Source organism: Gorilla gorilla, chromosome 4 (assembly GCF_029281585.2).
Source record: "Gorilla gorilla gorilla isolate KB3781 chromosome 4, NHGRI_mGorGor1-v2.1_pri, whole genome shotgun sequence".
Lineage (NCBI taxonomy): Eukaryota > Metazoa > Chordata > Mammalia > Primates > Hominidae > Gorilla > Gorilla gorilla.
Genome location: NC_073228.2, coordinates 145,493,282 through 145,513,313, shown reverse-complemented (window position 1 = coordinate 145,513,313; position 20,032 = coordinate 145,493,282). Strand labels below are relative to the sequence as shown.

At 52.4% G+C, this 20,032-nt stretch overlaps 1 protein-coding gene across 5 annotated transcripts in view; it reads left to right on the top strand.

Annotated features, from left to right (window-relative positions):
- Positions 1-218: 218 nt before the first annotated feature.
- The window catches only part of ARAP3 (ArfGAP with RhoGAP domain, ankyrin repeat and PH domain 3), a 28,917-nt gene continuing 9,103 nt past the window's right edge, over positions 219-20,032 (top strand). For 2 of the 5 annotated variants that reach the window (XM_031011031.3, XM_031011030.3), the window contains exons 1-19: positions 224-320; positions 1,996-2,536; positions 2,677-2,738; positions 2,843-2,954; positions 8,665-8,868; positions 9,003-9,072; positions 9,337-9,457; positions 9,545-9,729; positions 9,812-9,918; positions 10,169-10,368; positions 10,470-10,555; positions 10,699-10,881; positions 11,051-11,186; positions 11,822-11,938; positions 12,387-12,534; positions 12,645-12,747; positions 15,811-16,030; positions 17,401-17,464; positions 17,690-17,853. In XM_031011031.3, coding sequence (XP_030866891.3) covers positions 2,013-2,536; positions 2,677-2,738; positions 2,843-2,954; positions 8,665-8,868; positions 9,003-9,072; positions 9,337-9,457; positions 9,545-9,729; positions 9,812-9,918; positions 10,169-10,368; positions 10,470-10,555; positions 10,699-10,881; positions 11,051-11,186; positions 11,822-11,938; positions 12,387-12,534; positions 12,645-12,747; positions 15,811-16,030; positions 17,401-17,464; positions 17,690-17,853 — 2,806 coding nt within the window. In that variant the 5' untranslated portion in view covers positions 224-320; positions 1,996-2,012. Of the gene's footprint in view, positions 321-1,995; positions 2,537-2,676; positions 2,739-2,842; positions 2,955-8,664; positions 8,869-9,002; positions 9,073-9,336; positions 9,458-9,544; positions 9,730-9,811; positions 9,919-10,168; positions 10,369-10,469; positions 10,556-10,698; positions 10,882-11,050; positions 11,187-11,821; positions 11,939-12,386; positions 12,535-12,644; positions 12,748-13,806; positions 13,988-15,810; positions 16,031-17,400; positions 17,465-17,689; positions 17,854-20,032 lie in introns of all 5 variants that reach the window. The other 3 variants (XM_031011032.3, XM_063706827.1, XM_063706826.1) reach the window with 3 other exon arrangements.

Sequence of the window (20,032 nt, the reverse complement as noted above, 5' to 3'; positions counted from 1 at the left end):
CTCCATCCCGGTCTCTGCCTCTTTGTCCCTCTCCCTGAGGTTGTCTTCGTCCCAACGTGTTCTGGTCCTTTCTCGGCCTGCGAGAGGGCAGACTGGGGGCAGACTCGGAGATAAGCGCGGCGGTTGGGCAAGAAGCCCAAACCCTTTGGAGGCCTGCGCTTGCACAAGGAGTGGCCGGGGCCCCGCGGAGGGAACCGGCCGGGCGGGGCGGGGCTGGGCCCGTCGAGGGAGGGCAGAGGGGAGGCGGGGCCGGCGCGGCGGGACCCAGAGCCTCGGACGAGCGGCGGGCACCCGCGAGCGGACGGCGGCCGCGTAGTGAGGTGAGGACCCCCGCGCCCCCCGGGTCCCTGCTTCCCAGACTCCTCCCCATCACCTTTTCGAGGGCCTTCGTGGGCTCCCAGGCCCCCTCGGCGCCGGCGGCCCTCCCCATCCCCGCCACGACCCGCCCCTCCCTCCTGCTGCCCGGCCTCTGCCCCATCCCTCCTCGCCCCCTCCCTCGTCGCAGCCTGCGCTGCCCGCCACTGCCCGCCCCGCCCCCGCCACTCCTGTCCCGCGAGCACCTCAGCTCCCAGCCCCGTGCTGTCGAGCCCGGCCTGAGTCACCGGGAAACCGGGCCCTGAGTCAGGGCCCGAGGCTCAGCACGCGGGCCCTGGCTTGGGAATGAGGCCCAGCTGGAGAGAGGCAGAGGGAGGCCAGCAGTGATGCTGGGACGGAGAGGGCGTCCTGGTCACCGACAGAGCACAAGAGCAACAGGGAGAGAGCCTAGGCCGAGGCGGAAGACAGAAACCCAGGCTCAGAGGCAGACAGAGACACAGATACAACTCAAGATCTGGTTAGAAGTGTAGACTGAGTCAAGGACAAGCTTAATGACAGAGAGCAAAACAGGGTGGGACAAGGAGAGGGACAAAGAAGAATTGAGAGGTTGAGATGGAATGGGGCAGGGACAGTGACAAGGCAGAGATAAAACTCAGGGGCCACAGAATTAGAGACAGTTCTATGAAATAGACCAGGGTCAGGGTCAGGGTCAGGCTGGTGGAAGGGGGACAGAGCACAGAGACCTGAGCCCAAGGGAATGAGCAGGGAAAAGGCAAGCTCAGAAAAGGAAGGCTTGGAGAAAGCAGAGGTGGGGGGATGGCATTTCACACTGCCAAATCGCTACAGGGCATGTGCACACACAGGTGAACAGCATGTGAACATGCTGCCGGTGGGCAGAGAGTCCAGAAGCCTCTGGAGTACCCCTGACCAGAGGTCAGGCCTCATCTCTCTGGCCTGGTTCTCCATCCCCATCCTTATTCTTCAATTAGCCTCCACCCAGGGCCGGGACCCCACACATTAGGACTGGTTAGGGCTCTCCCGGCAGCCTGACCAAAGCAGGCAGGATGTGGAGGCGGCCAGGGCTGGAGGGACAGGAAGGAAGTCTGAGCAGAGACAATAGGTGGAAGGGGAGGAGGGACTGGGAACAACCAGGGTTAGGATGGCAGGCCTGCATACATCGGCTCTGGAAACAAGAGGGAGGGGGCGTCTGCACCTCCTTCCTCGTATCTAGGCTGCCCCTCTCCCCACCTTACTCCAGAGCTGATTGGCCACATCATTGGCCCCTCCTCTGCATCTCCCTATCCCACTCTGCCCCACAGCGTTCTAGCATCTTGTCCCATGCTTACTCAGTTGGATGTGCAGTCAGGCAGGAGCAGAGCTTTGACCCAGACCCAGGGTGGGCAGGAACTGAGGGCCAACTCTAGCACTGACTTGCTGTGAACCTGGGGCAAGCCCCTTCCCCTCTCTGGGCCTCAGTTTCCTTAACTTCAAATGAAGTCCCTTCCCTAAGTAGAGAGCCATTGCTGTTCTGGGATGGCTCTGCTTCCAGATCGCAGGCCTTTCAGCATCTTTCTTTGGAGGAAGATTGGAGGCTGGTGCTCACTGTCCAGGCCTCAGACTCTGGGGCAGGGAGGGGGATTCTCAGCCTGAGCCCTTCCTTCACCCTGCCCCTCCCCCCAGCAATGGCCTGAGCCCCCATGGCTGCCCCTCAGGACCTGGACATCGCTGTGTGGCTGGCCACGGTGCACCTGGAGCAGTATGCAGACACGTTCCGACGGCATGGCCTGGCTACAGCAGGTGCAGCCCGGGGCCTGGGCCACGAGGAGCTGAAGCAGTTGGGCATCAGCGCCACAGGGCACCGGAAACGCATTCTGCGCCTGCTGCAGACAGGCACCGAAGAGGGCTCCCTGGATCCCAAATCAGATAGTGCCATGGAACCATCCCCCAGCCCAGCCCCGCAAGCCCAGCCCCCTAAGCCCGTGCCGAAGCCCAGGACCGTGTTTGGTGGACTCAGTGGCCCTGCCACCACTCGGAGACCTGGGCTGAGCCCAGCCCTCGGGGGACCAGGAGTGTCCAGGAGCCCAGAGCCCAGCCCAAGGCCCCCTCCTCTCCCCACTTCCTCCTCTGAGCAGTCTTCAGCCCTAAATACTGTGGAGATGATGCCTAATTCCATCTACTTCGGCCTGGACTCAAGAGGCAGGGCACAGGCATCTCAGGACAAGTGAGTGGAGTTGGCTCCCTAGGGACTGATGCTGGGAGGAGTGGGGAGGAGAGCATGAGGGGGACGGAGGCGGGGAGCAGGGCATGAAGGCTTGTTCTTCCTCCTCTCTCCTTAAGTAACCAATAGACCTTTCCCTCCAGGGCCCCAGACAGCTCCCAAATCTCTGCCCCCACCCCTGCCCTCAGGCCCACAACAGGCACAGGTAACTGGGTTATCACGGGTTGTGGGAGAGGGATAGTGCCGGCAGGACCTCATACACTCCCAGCGATCTCCTCTTCCCTGTGCGTTCCCCTCTCCTCCTGCCAGTGCACATCATGGATCCTGGTTGCCTGTACTATGGTGTCCAACCTGTGGGGACTCCAGGAGCCCCCGACAGAAGAGAGAGCAGAGGTGTTTGTCAGGACAGGGCTGAACACAGGTGAGTACTAAATAGGGAAGTGGTGGGAGGGAGGAGCAGGTGAGTCGGTGGCGGCCATGTATCCAGTTATTCAACAAATGTGCATTGAGTATTCACCAGCCAGGCACTCAAGATACAGGATGAGTATCACAGACCCAGTGCCACCCTCAGGCAGCTTATGACTCAGTGGGACAGACAGGGAATAAAACAAGTAGGCAAACCAATGGTCATATAATGGAAAATTGGGAGAAGTGCTTTTCTTTCTTTCTTTCTTTTTGAGACAGAGTCTTGCCTTGTTGCCCAGATTGGAGTGCAGTGGCACAATCTCGGCTCACTGCAACCTCCCCCTCCTGGGTTCAAGCGATTCTCCTGTTTCAGGCTCCCGAGTAGCTGGGATTACAGGTGCGTGCCACCATGCCCGGCCTAATTTTTGTATTTTTAGTAGAGATGGGGTTTCGCCATGTTGGCCAGGCTGGTCTCGAACTCCTGACCTCAGGTGATCCTACCTCCTTGGCCTCCCAAAGTGCTGGGATTACAGGCATGAGCCACTGTGCCCAACCAGGAGAAGTGCTTTTCATTTTTTCATTCAACAAATATTTATTGAGCAACTATCATGCACCGGATGTAGATGCTTGGGATAGATGAGCGTACACAGAAATCCCTGCCCTTGTGGGGAGATAGTCCATTAACAATAAACATAATACATTAAATACTATAGAACGTTAAAAGGTATTAAGTGCCATGGAAAAAATAGAGCAGAGTAAGAGGGCTGGGGGGTTGGCCGGGCATGGTGGCTCACACCTGTAATCCCAGCACTTTGGGAGGCTGAGGCAGATGGATCACCTGAGGTCAGGAGTTTGAGACCAGCCTGGCCAACAGGATGAAACTCCGTCTCTACTAAAAATACAAAAACTAGCCAGGTGCGGTGGTGGACACCTATAATCCCAGCTACTTAGGAGGCTGAGGAAGGAGAATTGCTTGAACCCGGGAGGCGGAGGTAGCAGTGACTAAGAAAAAAAAAAAAGAGGGCTTGGGGGCAAAATGGGTGGACTGCAATTTTTCATTTACAGTTAGCGGAGCATTAAGAAGATGACATTTGATCAAAAACTTGAAGGAGGTGAAGGAGTTAGCCATGAAGATAACTGGGGAAGAGTGCCCCGGTAGGGCGAGTGATTGGAACAGAGGCCTCAAGGCGGGTGTGTGCCCAAGGGGATCCAGGAGCAGTGAGGAGGCCAGGCCATCTTGGCTGGGGCAGGTGGGCCACGGTGGGAGGAATGGCAGGAGATGAAGTCAGAGAGGTAAAAGAGGCCAGATAAGGGTCGGGCACAGTGGCTCATGCCTGTAATACCAGCACTTTGGGAGGCCAAGTTTGGCGGACCACCTGAGTTCAGGAGTTTGAGAGCAGCCTAGCCAACATGGTGAAACCTCGTCTCTACTAAAAATACAAAAAAATAGCCGGGCGCGGTGGTGGGCGCCTGTACTCCCAGCTACTCAGGAGGCTGAGGCAGGAGAATGGCGTGAACCCGGGAGGCGGAGCTTGCAGTGAGCAAAGGTCGTGCAGCTGCACTCCAGCCTGGGCAACAAAGCAGGACTCCGTCTCAAAAAAAAAAAAAAAAAAAAATAGCTGGGGGTGGTGGCGCACACCTGTAGTCCCAGCTACTAGGGAGGCTGAGGCAGGGGAATCACTTGAACCCGGGAGGCGGAGGTTGCAGTAAGTCAAGATCATGCCACTGCCCTCCATCCTGGACAACCGAGTGAGACCCTGTCTCAAAACAAAAACAAAAAAACAAAAACAAAACCAAAAAAACAAAAACAAGAGGCCAGATAAGGGACTTTGGCTTTTACTCTAAGTGAAATGGGAAGCCATTGAGGGGTTTTGACTTTATAAAGGGATCCCCCTGGTTGCTATGTTGGGAGTAGTCTGTAGGGGGCCAAAGGAGAAGCAGAGAGACCAGTGGGGAGGTTTTTGTAGTAATGTAGGTGAGAGACCTCAGAGTGTAGTGATAGTAGTGGAGATGATGAGAAGTGGCTTTATTTTGAAGGCAAACTGTCAGATTAACTTGGGATGTGAGAAAAAAAGAGCAGTCAAGAATGACTTTGAGGGCTTCCATCTGAGCTGGTGCTGACCAGTATGGTAGCCATTAGCCGCACCTGACTACTGGGCCTATGAAATGTGGCTAGTATCCTTTGAGATGCACAATAAATGTAAAACGCCTGCTAGATTTCAAAGACTTAATATGAGAAAAAGTAATACTGGATGAATATAACAAATATAAACATAAATTATCTTATGTTTATATTTTTATGTTGATTACAGAATTTTTATGTAGTAAAAAATAGTAATTTTTATGTTGATTACATACTAAAATGTTAATGTTTAGGATATATTGGGTTAAACAAAATATATTATTAAAATTAATTTCACCTGTTTCTTTTAATTTTTTTAAACGTGGCTACTGAAAAGTTTAAAATTACATACCTGGTTTGCATTAACTTCTGCTGGATAGCACTGTCCTGAGCACCTGAAAGTTCCTGGAGCCGCCATGGTCTGAGATGGGGAAGACTGTGTTCAGGCAGCTGGGAGGTGAGGGTAGATTAGGAGTGCAGTTCTGGACGTGTTGAATTTGAGGTGTAAGTTATGCCTCCAAGAAGAGGTGAAAAATAGACCACTGGGTAGACAAGCTTAGAGTCTAGAGAGAGGTCGGAGCTGGAGACCTAAACTTGAGAGTTGTCAGCACTTAGATGGGTGCATAGAGCTGTGAGTGAGTGCAGATAGAGAAGAGGACCAAGATCAAAGCCCTTGTGCACTCCCATATCTAGAGGTTTGGGAGAAGCGGAAGAATCTGCAAAACGGACAGAAGAGAAATAGCAAAGTAGAAGGCCAGGAGAATGTGATGTCATAGGAGCAAAGTGAGGAAAATGTAGAAGAAGAAGGGAGAGGCCAGCTGTGTCGTACGCTGCTGAGGGGTCTGCTGCTGAGTATGATAGGACTTAGAATTGACCCTTGGAATTGGAGGTCACTGGGGATCTTGACAAGTACAGTCTCAGAGTGACGGGGTGAAAGCTCGATCAGAGTGGGTTTTAAGGGAGAATAGAAAAGTACAGACAGTGTCTTTTGAGGAATTTTTCTGCAAAGAAGAGCAGAGAGTTGGAACTATTGTTGCTAGAGGAAGCTGAGTCAAGAAAAGAGTTTTTTTGTTGTTTTTGAGACGGAGTCTTGCTCTGTCACCCAAGCTGGAGTGCAGTGGCGTGATCTCGGCTCATTGCAACCTCTGCCTCCTGGGTTCAAGTGATTCTCCTGCCTCAGCCTCCCAAGTAGCTGGGACCACAGGTGCGCTTCACCACACCCAGCTAATTTTTGTACTTTTAGTAGAGACGGGGTTTCACCATGTTGGCCAGGATGGTCTCGACCTCTTGACCTCGTGATCCGCCTGCCTTGGCCTCCCAAAGTGCTGGGATTACAGGCGTGAGCCACCGTACCTGTCCAACAAGAGTTTTTTTATTGGATGCAATGTTATATAGGTTTGTAGGTGAATAGGAATGATCTGGTAGGGAGGGACAGTTATGTAGGGGAGAGGAGAGTGAGGGATGTCTAAGTGATTGTGTAGGTGAGAGGAATAGGATTAAGGGCACAGAGGAGGGTCTGGCTTTAGACACCAGTGTTTATTATAGTCACAGGAGGAAGGCAGAATATGTGCGTGAAATTGGGTAAACATGGCACTGGGAGTCTGTGGGGGTTCTTATCTGATTACTTCAATTTCTCAGTGAAGTAGGAAACAGAGGCTGCAGTAGCAGTTTTCAACATTAGCTGTATCATAGGCTGGGGAAATTTTTTTTTTTTTTTGTGACAGTCTTGCTCTGTTGCCCAGGCTGGAATACAGTGGCTCGATCTCTGCTCACTGCAACCTCCGCCTCCCAGGTTCAAGCAATTATCCTGCCTCAGCCTCCCGAGTAGCTGGAATTACAGGCGCCCGCCAGCACACCTGGCTAATTTTTTTTTGTATTTTTAGTAGAGACGGGGTTTCACCATATTGCCCAGGCTGGTCTTGAACTCCTGACATTGTGATCTGCCCGACTCGGCCTCCCAAAGTGCTGAGATTACAGGTATAAGCCACCACGCCCAGTCTTTTTTATTTTTTATTTTATTTTTTTTAGGCTGGGGAACTTTTAAAACTATAAGTGCCTGGGCCCTCTCCCAGAGATTCACATTTAAGTGTCTGGTGTGGAGCCCATGTACTGATATTTTCTAATGTTTCCCAAGTGATTTTGTGCTGTTGAGGTTGAGAACCCCTGGAAAGTGACAGAGAATAATAGAGGAATCTACTCAGGTTAGTTAAGGTAGGCCTCTCTGAGAAGATGACATAAGCAAAGACCTGAAGGATGAGAAAAAGCAGCCCAGGGAAGCATGGAAGGAGGCAAGTTCTAGGTAGAGGGAAGAGCGTGTGCAAAGGCTCTGAAACATGGAGGAGAATGTGGCTATAAGCAAGGGCCAGGGCAACACAGGATGCAGTCAGGGGAGTGGCCTCACTGTACGAGTTCTTGCAGCCCATTGGAATTTGGGTTTAACCTAAGTGCAAATGGGACGTTATTGAAGGGCTTCCTGCAAGGGAGTAAAATGGTCTCATCTGCATTTGTAAAAGAACACTTTGGTGCCTGTGGGAGAATAAGTGTGGGAGGGAGGGCAAGAATGAAAGCAGATGGCCAGTTGGGGATTTTGCATCACCCTGGTGAGAGTTGATGGGAACTTGGTCCTTGGTCCAGGGAGAGGTCAAGAACGTTTTGGACAAAGAGTCAAGACATATTGATTAGCCATGGGCAACCATGACAGGGAGCCATCTACACAGCCCTTCCCCGTCTTTTCCATCCAAGTCATACTAATGGCAAAGAAGATGGACTGAAATTTTCCCAATAAAAATTCCAAGTATGCTCAGGAAAGCAGCTCCATGCCAATCTTAAGGGTTCTGAACCTCCCTATTCCCCTGTTTGAAAAGCAGATCCAGGCTGAGCACAGTGGCTCACACCTGTAACCCCAGCAATTTGGGAGGCCGAGGTGGGAGGATCACTTGAACCCAGGAGTTTGAGACCAGCCTGGGCAACATAGCGAGACCTCATCTCTACTAAAAATAAAATAAAAAATTAGCCAGGTGTGGTGGCCAGCACATGCCTGTAGTCCCAGCTACTCAGGGTGGGAGGATCCCTTGAGCCCAGAAGTTTGAGACTGCAGTGAGCCATGATTGCACCACTGCACCCAGCCTGGGCAGCAGAGAGAGAGAGAGAGAGACCCTGTCTCAAAAGAGGCTGGGCGCGATGGCTCACGCCTGTAATCCCAACACTTTGGGAGGCCAAGGCAGGTGGATCACCTGAGGTCAGGAGTTCGAGACCAGCCTGACCAACATGGAGAAACCCCGTCTACTAAAAATACAAAATTAGCCAGGCGTGGTAGCATATTCTTGTAATCCCAGCTACTCAGGAGGCTGAGGCAGGAGAATCGCTTGAACCCGAGAGGTGGAGGTTGCGGTGAGCCGAGATTGCGCTACTGCACTCCAGCCTGGGCAACAAGAGCGAAGCTCCATCTCAAAAAAAAAAAAAAAAGAAAAAAGAAAAGAAAATCAGATCCAGTACCTGCCAGGCATTCTATTCTTAGGTGATGTGAGTAGGATGGAGAAAGTACAAAGAGGGTGTCCGGGGTACTTGTCTAATGTGTGTCCCTCCCTGTCTTGGCCCCCACGAGGCTCAGCAGACAGGATCTGGAGGCACGGGAGGATGCTGGCTATGCCAGCCTTGAGCTACCTGGAGACTCCACCCTCTTATCGCCCACCCTGGAAACAGAGGAGACCAGTGATGACCTCATTTCACCCTATGCCAGCTTCTCCTTCACGGCAGACCGCCTCACGCCCCTGCTCAGTGGCTGGCTAGACAAGCTCTCCCCTCAGGGGTGGGTGCTGGGAGGGGAAGGGAGGGAGAAAAGAGAGGCTGGGAGGTGGTTGCACGGGAAAGTGCCCCCAGACCCTATGATCCCCCTAACCCGATGCAACCTCAAACACTGATCTTGGCTCCTTCCTTCCTCAGAAACTATGTCTTCCAGAGACGCTTTGTGCAGTTCAATGGGAGGAGTCTGATGTACTTTGGCAGTGACAAGGTGGGGGGCTGGGAGATGTGACGACATGGAGATGAGGGAGAGGGAGGGCTGAGAGGGGCTCAGAATTGGAAGGAGGGAAGTCCATTGTGTGTGGGGGGGCAGTGACTGCATGACTGATGTCAGCATTTAAAGTAGCTGGCTTAGCAGCTGTACCCACTGCTTGTGGATTTAATGCCAATCTTATAAAATCTGGGGCAGGACCCAGGGGCTGGCACACATGGCTCAGTTCCTGTCCTCATGGGTCATTGAGCTCTCTCTCTCCAGGACCCCTTCCCTAAGGGTGTGATACCTTTGACTGCCATTGAGATGACCCGCAGCAGCAAGGACAACAAGTTCCAGGTCATCACCGGCCAGAGGGTGTTCGTGTTCCGCACAGAGAGCGAGGGTGAGGGCTACAGCCCCCTGAGTCAGGGCAGGAGGGAGGGAGGCTGTGTGAGCAACAGCCACTGACCTGCTTCTCCATCCCCACCAGCTCAGCGGGACATGTGGTGCTCCACGCTGCAGTCCTGTCTGAAGGAGCAGCGCCTCCTGGGCCACCCCCGGCCCCCACAACCACCCCGACCCCTCCGCACGGGCATGCTGGAGCTGCGTGGACACAAGGCCAAGGTGTTTGCTGCCTTGAGCCCTGGAGAGCTGGCACTGTACAAGAGTGAGCAGGTGAGGAAAGCCGGGCCAGGGCTGAGGGGCCTGAACTAGTCCCTTCTGGCACCTCATGATGCCCACCCCCTGATCCCACCAGGCCTTCTCTCTGGGCATCGGGATCTGCTTCATCGAACTGCAGGGCTGCAGCGTCCGGGAGACCAAGAGTCGAAGCTTTGACCTGCTCACACCCCATCGCTGCTTCAGGTGGGGCCTGGGCCAGTGGGAAGCAAGGCTGGGGGACTTTTGCAGGAGGCACAAGGGTGCAGAGGACTAGAGGCCTCTTCAGTAGGACGTCAGAGGGTATGCACAGATGGTAGTCCAGTGAGCTAGGTCAAGATGTCAGAAGGGTCTGGGCTGCCCCAGGTGTGGCCTGTGGTGGCTCCTGCAGGAAGAGCCAGAGGGATGGGACATGGCAGGTAGGTCCATGCCCACGGACTGGCTGTCCACCCCTCAGCTTCACAGCCGAGTCTGGGGGTGCTCGGCAGAGCTGGGCGGCCGCTCTTCAGGAAGCAGTAACCGAGACCCTGTCTGACTACGAGGTGGCTGAGAAGATCTGGTCTAATCGGGCCAACCGGCACTGTGCGGACTGTGGGTCCTCCCGCCCAGATTGGGCTGCTGTCAATTTGGGGGTGGTCATCTGCAAGCAGTGTGCAGGTGAGGAATGGCCTCAAGCCCATGTGGGGAACAGGAGGGCTGGGACTAGAGGGCTCAGGGTACCCGTGCCACATGCCCCTCACACCCTCACACCCTCACAGGTCAGCACCGGGCCCTGGGTTCCGGGATCTCCAAGGTGCAGAGCTTGAAGCTGGACACGAGTGTCTGGAGTAATGAGATAGTACAGGTGAGCGGGCAGAAGAGGGAGAAGGTGGGAGGGGTAGAAGGAAGCGTCCAGAAGCAGGCCTTGGGCCAGCCTGGGGACAGGAATGGAACATCTGAGGACTCTTGAGTTCCTGTCACCTGCCTTTGTCCCTTGTCATCCCACAGTTGTTCATTGTCCTGGGAAATAATCGTGCCAACCGCTTCTGGGCAGGGACCCTACCCCCAGGTGAGGGACTACATCCAGATGCGACCCCTGGCCCCCGGGGAGAGTTCATCTCCCAAAAGTACCGTCTGGGTCTCTTCCGGAAGCCCCACCCTCAGTACCCAGATCATAGCCAGCTTCTCCAGGTAGGAGGGACAGAGCGCGGGTGATCTGGGGTGGGGGGGTCAGGAAACACTCTCTGGAGTTGGAATGCCTAGACTTGGGTGGTGGGGACTGTTTTTAGTGATGATATGACTGTCCCCAGTGCTCTCAGTTTGGGATTTGGGGCTGACAGAGGCCCTTCCCTCCCTGCAGGCACTGTGTGCAGCTGTGGCAGGACCCAACCTGCTGAAGAACATGACCCAGCTCCTCTGTGTTGAGGCCTTTGAAGGCGAGGAGCCCTGGTTCCCCCCAGCCCTTGATGGCCGCTGCCCTGGCCTTTTGCCCTCAGGTCATTCCCCCAAGTGCCTCCTCTCTCCCCTACAGGAATTCTCAGACCCAACCTATGATTCAGTTCTTCCAAGGGGCCCCAATTAGCTGATCACAATGGCCCAGCCTGGGCAGTTTCCCAAACCCTCAGATCCTCCAGGGCCTACCTCCTGATGTCATGTGATAGCTGATGACGGTCATGGCTGGGGAGGGTCTGGGTGTTCCAGGTGCTAGTGCTGGTCCACCCCTGACAGGGCCGACCCATAGGTCAGGGCTAGTCTCCCTGGAGACAGTGTGATCTCTCAAAGAAGTGATCAGCTTAGTGACACTCATCTCCATTGGTCAGGCCAGGGGGCTGAGACCCTTACAGGATGGTACATGCCCTGAGGTGCTCACCCAGAGCTAAGAGCCTGGTTGGCTGGCTGGTAGAGAGAGGCAGTGGGCAGGGGCTGGGCAGAGGCCTCCCTGTCTCATTACCCCCTGCCTCTCTCTTCTGCAATCTGGGTAGTGAGGGATCCAGCTCCATTGGGCTCTACTTGGCTGTGCTGCCAGTGGAGTCAGGTCCCACTGTCTTTCTCCATTTCATCCCTTCCCCAGAGGGGGTCAGGTTATCCCATTGCACTTGGTTGACCTGACTACTTCCCCTTCCCTTTGCAGACCCCTCCCCTGGTGTGTACAATGAGGTGGTGGTGCCTGCTACTTACAGCGGCTTCCTGTACTGCAGTCCCGTCAGCAACAAAGCTGGACCCTCACCCCCTCGCAGGGGCCGGGATGGTGAGGGGGAGCCAAGGGATGGGAGGATACAGGGACAGAAAGTGGATGGGTGTGAGGGTACTGCAGAGGGACAAAGAGGAGAGGGCTGGGATGGGAAAGTGGGGCCATGCCCGGGAATGGGCTGGGGTCCTGGGGGTGAGAGAGGGACCATGCCAAGTGGCAGCATTGGGTGATAGTTAAGAGCATCTGTTCTGAAGTCAGACTGTCTGGGTCAAATCCCAGCTCTGCTACTTCTTACCTATGTGTCTTGGGCAAGCTACTGAAACTGAGCCTCAGTTTCCTCATCTGCAAAACAGGACTGAGTATAACACCTCATAGGGTTATTGTGAAGATTACATGGGATCATATATGGGCAAAGGGCTTGGCACAGAATAAATATCTGGTAAATTGGAACTATGACAGTGGGGGCAGAGGTCTGCTGCCCCCTGACTATCTCCCTCTGCCTTAGCTCCCCCGCGCCTTTGGTGTGTGCTGGGAGCAGCTCTGGAAATGTTTGCATCGGAAAACAGCCCTGAACCCCTCAGCCTCATACAGCCCCAGGATATTGTATGTCTGGGTGTGAGCCCCCCACCCACTGACCCAGGTGACCTTGACAGGTAATAGCCCTTCTGTGACCACTGAGCTTCCCCCTTTTCTCTTCCCAACCTCCAGCCTGACAGCCCCCTCATTGGTCCCATTCTCCTCCCTGACCTCATCTTCTCTCCAGGTTCCCCTTTTCCTTTGAGCTCATCCTCACTGGGGGGAGGATCCAGCATTTTGGCACAGATGGAGCTGACAGTCTGGAGGCCTGGACTAGTGCTGTGGGCAAGGTGAGACAGGAGAGCGCCCTCTGCAGCATCTCATGCTTTCCTTGTCCCCACGTGCTCCCATCTTCTCCTCTCTTATTCCTACAGCCACTTCTTCCACTAACAGCTAAGGGTGACTGAGCACATATTCTGTGCCAGGCCCTGTGTTAAGCACTGCCCACTCGATATCTCATTTAATTTTCACAACCACTCTCTGAGGTGAGGTTTTAACTATAAGGAAACTGAGTTTTAGAGTTTACGAATTCATTTGGTCAAGGTCACAGAGCTAGGAGGCAGCAGAGCACAGGACTAAAATTCAGGCCTCTGTCTGCAAAGCTCACGGCCCAAACCTCACTGTGCCAATGCCTCCTCCCACGAAGAAGCTGGCTCTGATTCCCACTACCCACCCTCTGCTCCAGTTTTCCAGCAGGCCCAGAGGCAAAGCTACCTTCATATTTCCCAGCTTCTCCATTCTTAGATAAGCCAGTATCTCTCTCCTGTATGCCATTCCCAAAACTGAAAATTCAGGCCCTGGAGTCAGACATCCTGGGATTTGAGTCTCACAACTCTCAGCCTTGTGAGCTTTTCCACATCTGTAGGGTGGGCGTAAAAGACTCACCCCCTAGGGTTGAGGATTAAATGACATGTGAGGCCCACACACAGCAAGCCCTCAGTATGTGGGCGTTGAAATAATAATGATGGTAGTGATGATGACGATGATGACGACAGTCTCTCCCATCCTAAGACAGCTTTTCCCTAAGATCTGTTCCATCTTCAACTTTTCACCTTGGTGCCTTCCTTTCCCTCCTGACAATGCGTCAGAAAGTCGTGTGCAGCCTGCAGTTCCCCTTTGACCCCTTGCAGCTGCCCTCCTCTGCCCATGCCCTCCTGAACTGCTACCTGGCAGGTCACCAGTGCCTTCCCATTTCCAAAGGCCAAGGCTGCCTCCCAGCCTCACCAGGTCATCTCTGCAGCATCCGGCACTCCTGTATGGGAAATGCTCCTCTGCTCTGGCTTTTGACCCCCTTCTCCCAGGTCTCCTACAACTCCTCACACTAACACATTGTCTCCATATCTTTTCAGGGCTCTGTCGTGGCCCTCCCAACCAGGTTTAAGTCTCCTCTCATTATTATCTACACTTTCCAAAAAGCTATCCCATCCTTTAAGGCAGTGCTACCCGGAGGGTGCTGTGAAGACTGTCACACCATACTAGACCCTGGACTATGTGTTATGGTCCATGACAGGATAAGCACAGAACTTGAGAGTAAGCATTTAGAATATTTTATAGCAATTTGACATAGTAATTTTATGTGTTGAATCTAATTATAGAAAAAGGGCTTGGGCCAGGGGTGGTGGCTCACACTTGCAATTCCCAGCACTTAGGGAGGCTGAGGCGGGAGGATTGCTTGAGCCCAGGAGTTTGAGAGCAGCCTGGGACCCTGTCTCTACAAAAAATAAGAATTAGCCAGGCATGATGGTGCTCACCTGTAGTCCCAGCTACTGGGGAGGCTGAGGTGGAAGGATTGCTTGAGCCTCGGAGTTTGAGCCTACAGTGAGCTGTGATCATGCCACTGCACTCCAGCCTAAGTGAGGCCCTGTCTCAAAACAAAAAGCGGGTCGGGTTGTATTCTTCATTTTTTCATCCAGATTTTCTAGCAACTCATTTTTATTATTATTATTATTTTCTTTTTGAGATGGAGTTTCGCTCTTGTCTCCCAGGCTACAGTGCGGTGAAGAGATCTTAGCTCACTACAACCTCCGCCTCTTGGGTTCAAGCGATTCTCCTGCCTCAGCCTCCTGAGTAGCTGGGACTACAGGCGCACATGACCTCGCCCGGCTAATTTTTGTATTTTTGGTAGAGATGGGGTTTCACCATGTTGGCCAGGCTGGTCTTGAACTCCTGACCTCAGGTGATCCGCCTGCCTGGGGCTCCCAAAGTGCTGGGATTACAGGCTTGAGCCACCGCACCTGGCCACTTTTATTATTTTTAATGAAAATACAGTACTGGCCGGGCGTGGTGGCTCATGCCTCTAATCCCAACACTTTGGGAGGCTGAGGCAGGTGGATCACCTGAGGTCAGGAGTTTGAGACCAGCCATGCAACATGGTGAAACCCCGTCTCTACTAAAAATACAAAAAATTAGCCAGACATTAGCGCCTATAGTCCCAGCTACTCAGGAGGCTGAGGCAGGAGAATCTCTTGAACCTGGGAAGCGGAGGTTGCAGTGAGCCGAGATCATGCCACTGTACTCCACCCTGGGAGAGAAAAGCAAAACTCCATTTCAAAAAAAAAAAAGAAAGAAAGAAAGTACACTATTGGTTAGTGACAGCTTGGGACTTTAAGAAGGAAAAAGGAAAAAACCCTGGTCCTTTACTGCAATTTACTGCAGGTAGTTTGAGAAGCACTGCTTTGCAGTCGACCTCAAACATCCTTTCCTCTATGAAGCTTCTCCCCAGCCCCCTAGGGTGGTGGGATTTCCCAGGGCATCATGAGTCTTCAGGTGTAGCATTTTTGGCTATAAAGAATGAGTATGCCTTTTTGGCTGGGTGCAGTGGCTCATGTCTGTAATCCCAGCACTTTGGGAGGCCAAGGTGGGAGTTCGAGACCAGCCTGGGCAACATGGCAAAACCCTATCTCTACAAAAAAAGTAAAAAAAAAATTAGCCAGGTGTGATGGCATGCTCCTGTAGTCCCAGCTACTCAGGAGGCTGAGGTGGGAAGATCACCTGAGCTGGGGGAGGTCGAGGCTGCAGTGAGCCATGATCACAGCACTGCACAAGAATGAGTATTCTTTCTTATACCCACACCTCAGTTAAGGGCATGAGGCTGCCACACAGGGGTCTTCTTTATGCTGGGGAGAACAAACTGAATTGAATTGAATTTCTTTCCTGTCTTTCTCCATCCATCTCATGTCTCCTCCTTGGCTGTCTCCTTCGCTCTCTCGCATCCCTTTTCATTCCTGCTTTTCTTCTGCTTTCTCTTCATGTTTTTCTCTGCTTTTCGCTACCCCGGTCACTCTCATTTCTCTCCCCTATTCCTTGTCTCTTCCCCCATCCCCCTTTCTCCTGTCCTCCCCCTGCCTCTACAGTGGTTCTCCCCGCTGAGCTGCCACCAGCTGCTGGGCCCCGGGCTGCTGCGGCTGGGCCGCCTATGGCTGCGGTCCCCCTCCCATACAGCCCCGGCCCCTGGTCTCTGGCTGTCAGGGTTTGGCCTCCTTCGTGGTGACCACCTCTTCCTGTGCTCAGCGCCGGGCCCTGGCCCCCCAGCCCCTGAGGACATGGTGCATCTGCGGCGGCTACAGGAGATCAGTAAGCGGGGAGGTTTGGGGGGACAGGGATGAAGGGTGGCCATGCGGGTGCATGGAAGCAGACCTTTATTATTTGGGGGTTCTTATGGGAAACAGCAGAACATGGTGGCTTCAGGTACAAGCTCTGAAGGGAAACTGCCCAGCTTTAGACCCCACCTTCATCACTTCCTAGCTGTATATCCCTGGACAAGTTATTTAACCTCTCTGTGCCTTAGTTTCCTCATCTTTAAAATGGGCACAATAATAACACCTTCCTCAGAGGGTTGTAGTGAGGTTCAAATAGGGTAATGCATCTAAAACATGTATCGCAGAGCCTGACAAGCATTTTTTAAGTGCTCAATAAATATTATTATTATTATTATTATTATTATTATTATTATTATTATTATTTGGAGACAGAGTCACGCTCTGTCCCCCAGGCTGGAGTGCAAGGGCATGATCTCAACTCCTCAATTCACTGCAACCTCCGCCTCCCAGGTTCAAGCAATTCTCCTGCCTCAGCCTCCCAAGTAGCTGGGATTACAGGTGTCCGCCACCACGCCCAGCTAATTTTTGTATTTTTAGTAGAGAAGGGATTTCACCATGTTGGCCAGGCTGGTCTTGAACTCCTGACCTCAGGTGATCCACCCACCTTGGCCTCCCACAGTGCTGGGATTACAGGAGTGAGCCACTGCGCCCGGTCTATAAATATTATGATTATTTGGAATCACTTGCTGGTTGGGTCCTGGGAGAGGGGACTGGGTACCCTCACTGCTTTCCTTTCTCCTAAAAGAGGAACAATGTAAGATAATATTTTAGGACTTTGGAAACAAGAGACCTGGGTTTGTGCTCAGCCTTGCCTTTTTTTTTTTTTTTTTTTTTTTTTTTTTTTGAGACGGAGTCTTGTTTTGTCGCCCAGGCTGGAGTGCAGTGGCGCGATCTCGGCTCACTGCAAGCTCCACCTCCCGGGTTCACGCCATTCTCCTGTCTCAGCCTCCCGAGTAGCTGGGACTACAGGCGCCCACTACCACGCCCGGCTAATTTTTTGTATTTTTAGTAGAGACGGGGTTTCACCGTGTTAGCCAGGATGGTCTCGATTTCCTGACCTCGTGATCCGCCCGCCTCGGCCTCCCAAAGTGCTGGGATTACAGGCGTGAGCCACCGCGCCCGGCCGCCATTTTATAGCAAGTAATCTGGGGCAAGTTACTTAAACTTTCTGAGATTAATGTGTCACCTATACAATGGGAATAATAGTACATAACTCATAGGATTCAACTGAACGTTTTTTGTAATGCTCCTAGCCTGGCATCTATGCACGTTAAGCATTTAATAAATAATAGTCTCTATAATGAAGACGATAATCATGAAAATGTCCACTGATTCTCCTCCCAGGTGTGGTTTCTGCAGCTGACACCCCAGACAAGAAAGAGCATTTGGTCCTGGTGGAGACAGGAAGGTAAATTGCCCCTGCCCTTGACCTGGGGCTCCCGTTCCTGGAGCAGAGCCCATACTCTGCAACCTGGCCTGCTGGGCCATTGCCCACTTCCTCAAAGTTTCTTCCCTTGCTCCAGGATGTTTTGGGTTGGGTGTTGCTGCCCTCTGCTGGTGGCTCTGGGAAGCCTGGTCCCCATGCATCTGGGCCTGTGGGAGCTGGCTCTGATTCAGGCCTCTGGGGTCTCAGGACCCTGTATCTGCAAGGAGAGGGCCGGCTGGACTTCACGGCATGGAACGCAGCCATTGGGGGCGCGGCTGGTGGGGGCGGCACAGGGCTGCAGGAGCAGCAGATGAGCCGGGGTGACATCCCCATCATCGTGGATGCCTGCATCAGTTTTGTTACCCAGCATGGTGAGTAGGCACTGGCTGGTACTGAGCCAATGGGGGTGGGGGGTGGGGGTGATGAGGGGGTGGAGAACGTGAGCACAGCCAGGGTGGAACGTGAGCACAGCCTGGAAGAGCTTTGCCTCCAGAAACTGCAGCTGGACCCCAGCTGGTCATTTGACTCTTGGCAGGCTGCTTTGCTTTTCTGAACCTCAGTTCCATCATCTGTAAAATGGGGCCAACGGTCCTCATTTTCCAGGATAATTGTGACAGTGAGACAATGCCTGTCAAGCCTTGAGCGCAGGGCCTGGCATGTAGTAAGTGTTCAGAAGTTTCGTCAGAGTGTGGAGTAGGGGAGGAGCACTGAAAATGTGACTGAGGACACAGAACCATGGCAAACAGCAAGCAGCTGCGAGGTGAGAGCTGAGCTGTGCAGCACATTCCCAGAAGTTTTAAGCAGAATTATTCTGTGTGGGAGGTTTTCTGGGCTTAAATGGTCAGCTGTGCAAGTGGCCCCCATAATTCTTTGTGAGTTTTTTTGGTTGTTGTTGTTCGCTTTTTTTTTGAGATGGAGTCTTGCTCTATTGCCCAAGCTGGAGTACAGTGGCATGATCTCATCTCACTGCAACCTCTGCCTCTCGGGTTCAAGCAATTCTCCTGCCTCAGCCTCCCAAGTAGCTGGGATTGCAGGCGTGCCCCACCACACCTGGATAATTTTTATATTTTTAGTACAGGTGAGTTTTACCATGTTGGCCAGGCTGGTCTCAAATTCCTGACCTCAGGTGATCCACCCACCTTGGCCTCCCAAAGTGCTGGGATTACAGGTGTGAGCCACCGCACCTGGCCCTTTGTAAGTTTTTTATCCTAAATAAGGACCGAAAAGAATCTATTTCTCCTGTGAACCCTCTTTAGAAGGCTGGACTCTTAAGAAGGAAAATTCACAGAAAACTAAGGTGGGCAGATCCCTAGATCATTTATAATATCTAATACAATGCAAGTGCTGTGGAAATAGTTGTTATGCTGTATTGTTTTTATTTGTATTTTGTTGTTGTTATATTGTTATCTTGGGGTTTTTTTCCAAATATTTTTGATGTCGGTTGAATCTGCAGTTGTGGAGCCCATGGATACAGAGGGCTGACTGTAAGGAAAAAAACAGCGCCTCCACAAACATACACATAATTGTTACTAGTCATGGGACATGGAAAGTCAGTGGCTAATAACATTTTCCATGCCTTGGCAGTGGCCTTGTTCAGTGACCTCCCCAACTCGCTACATCCTTATCCTCTTCTCAGCCTCTCTCGTGTTCGAAGGAGGAAATAAGTCAGAGGCCCAGTGAGAAAGCCCTGAAGAAAGAATATGGGGCTGGGCGTGGTGGTTCAAGTGTGTAATCCCAGCACTTTGGGAAGCTGAGGCAGGTGGATCACCTGAGGTCAGGAGGTCGAGACCAGCCTGGCCAACATGGTGAAACCCTGTTTCTATTAAAATGCAAAAATTAGCCAGCCATGGTGGCGGGTGCCTGTAATCCCAGCTACCCAGGAGGCTGAGGCAGGAGAATTGCTGTGAGGTGAGGTTGCAGTGAGCTGAGATGGCACCACTTCACTCCACCCTGGGTGAAAGAGCAAAACTCCGTCTCAATTAAAAAGAAAGAATCTGGGTGTTCATCCCCTCCCCTCCAAGGTTCCTGCACCACCATTGTTTAGTCAGCATACATTGGTTGAGCTGCTACCATGTGTCAGACACTGGGGATATGGCAGTAAGCAGGGTGGGTCCTAGGAGGGTCCTAGGAAGCTTATTTATTACCCATCTGTTAGGTAATAAATAAGAAAACAAATATAGTCTGTTCTTGTTATTTGTGGTAGTTATGCTCTAAGTCACTGCAAACATTTAATTAGTGAATACTGAATCACTGCCCCAGAGGAAATACAGGCTTAGCTTCCTGCTAGCCTCTGGTTACAATAACATTTTAGTCAAGTGATCAATATGTATCCTTGTTTTATGTGTTTTTCTGTGTAAAGAGACCTTATTTTATATATATTGTTTGATTTGTTAACACTGAACTCAAGGCCAACAGCACTGTAACTCAAGCTAATCTAACACATGTATTTTCTCTGTAAGGCATGTCACAGCTTTCTCACACGTAGAAACACTAGACAGCATTTTAGCACTATACTTGGGCCATTTTAAACAGTGAAGTCACCAACAAAAA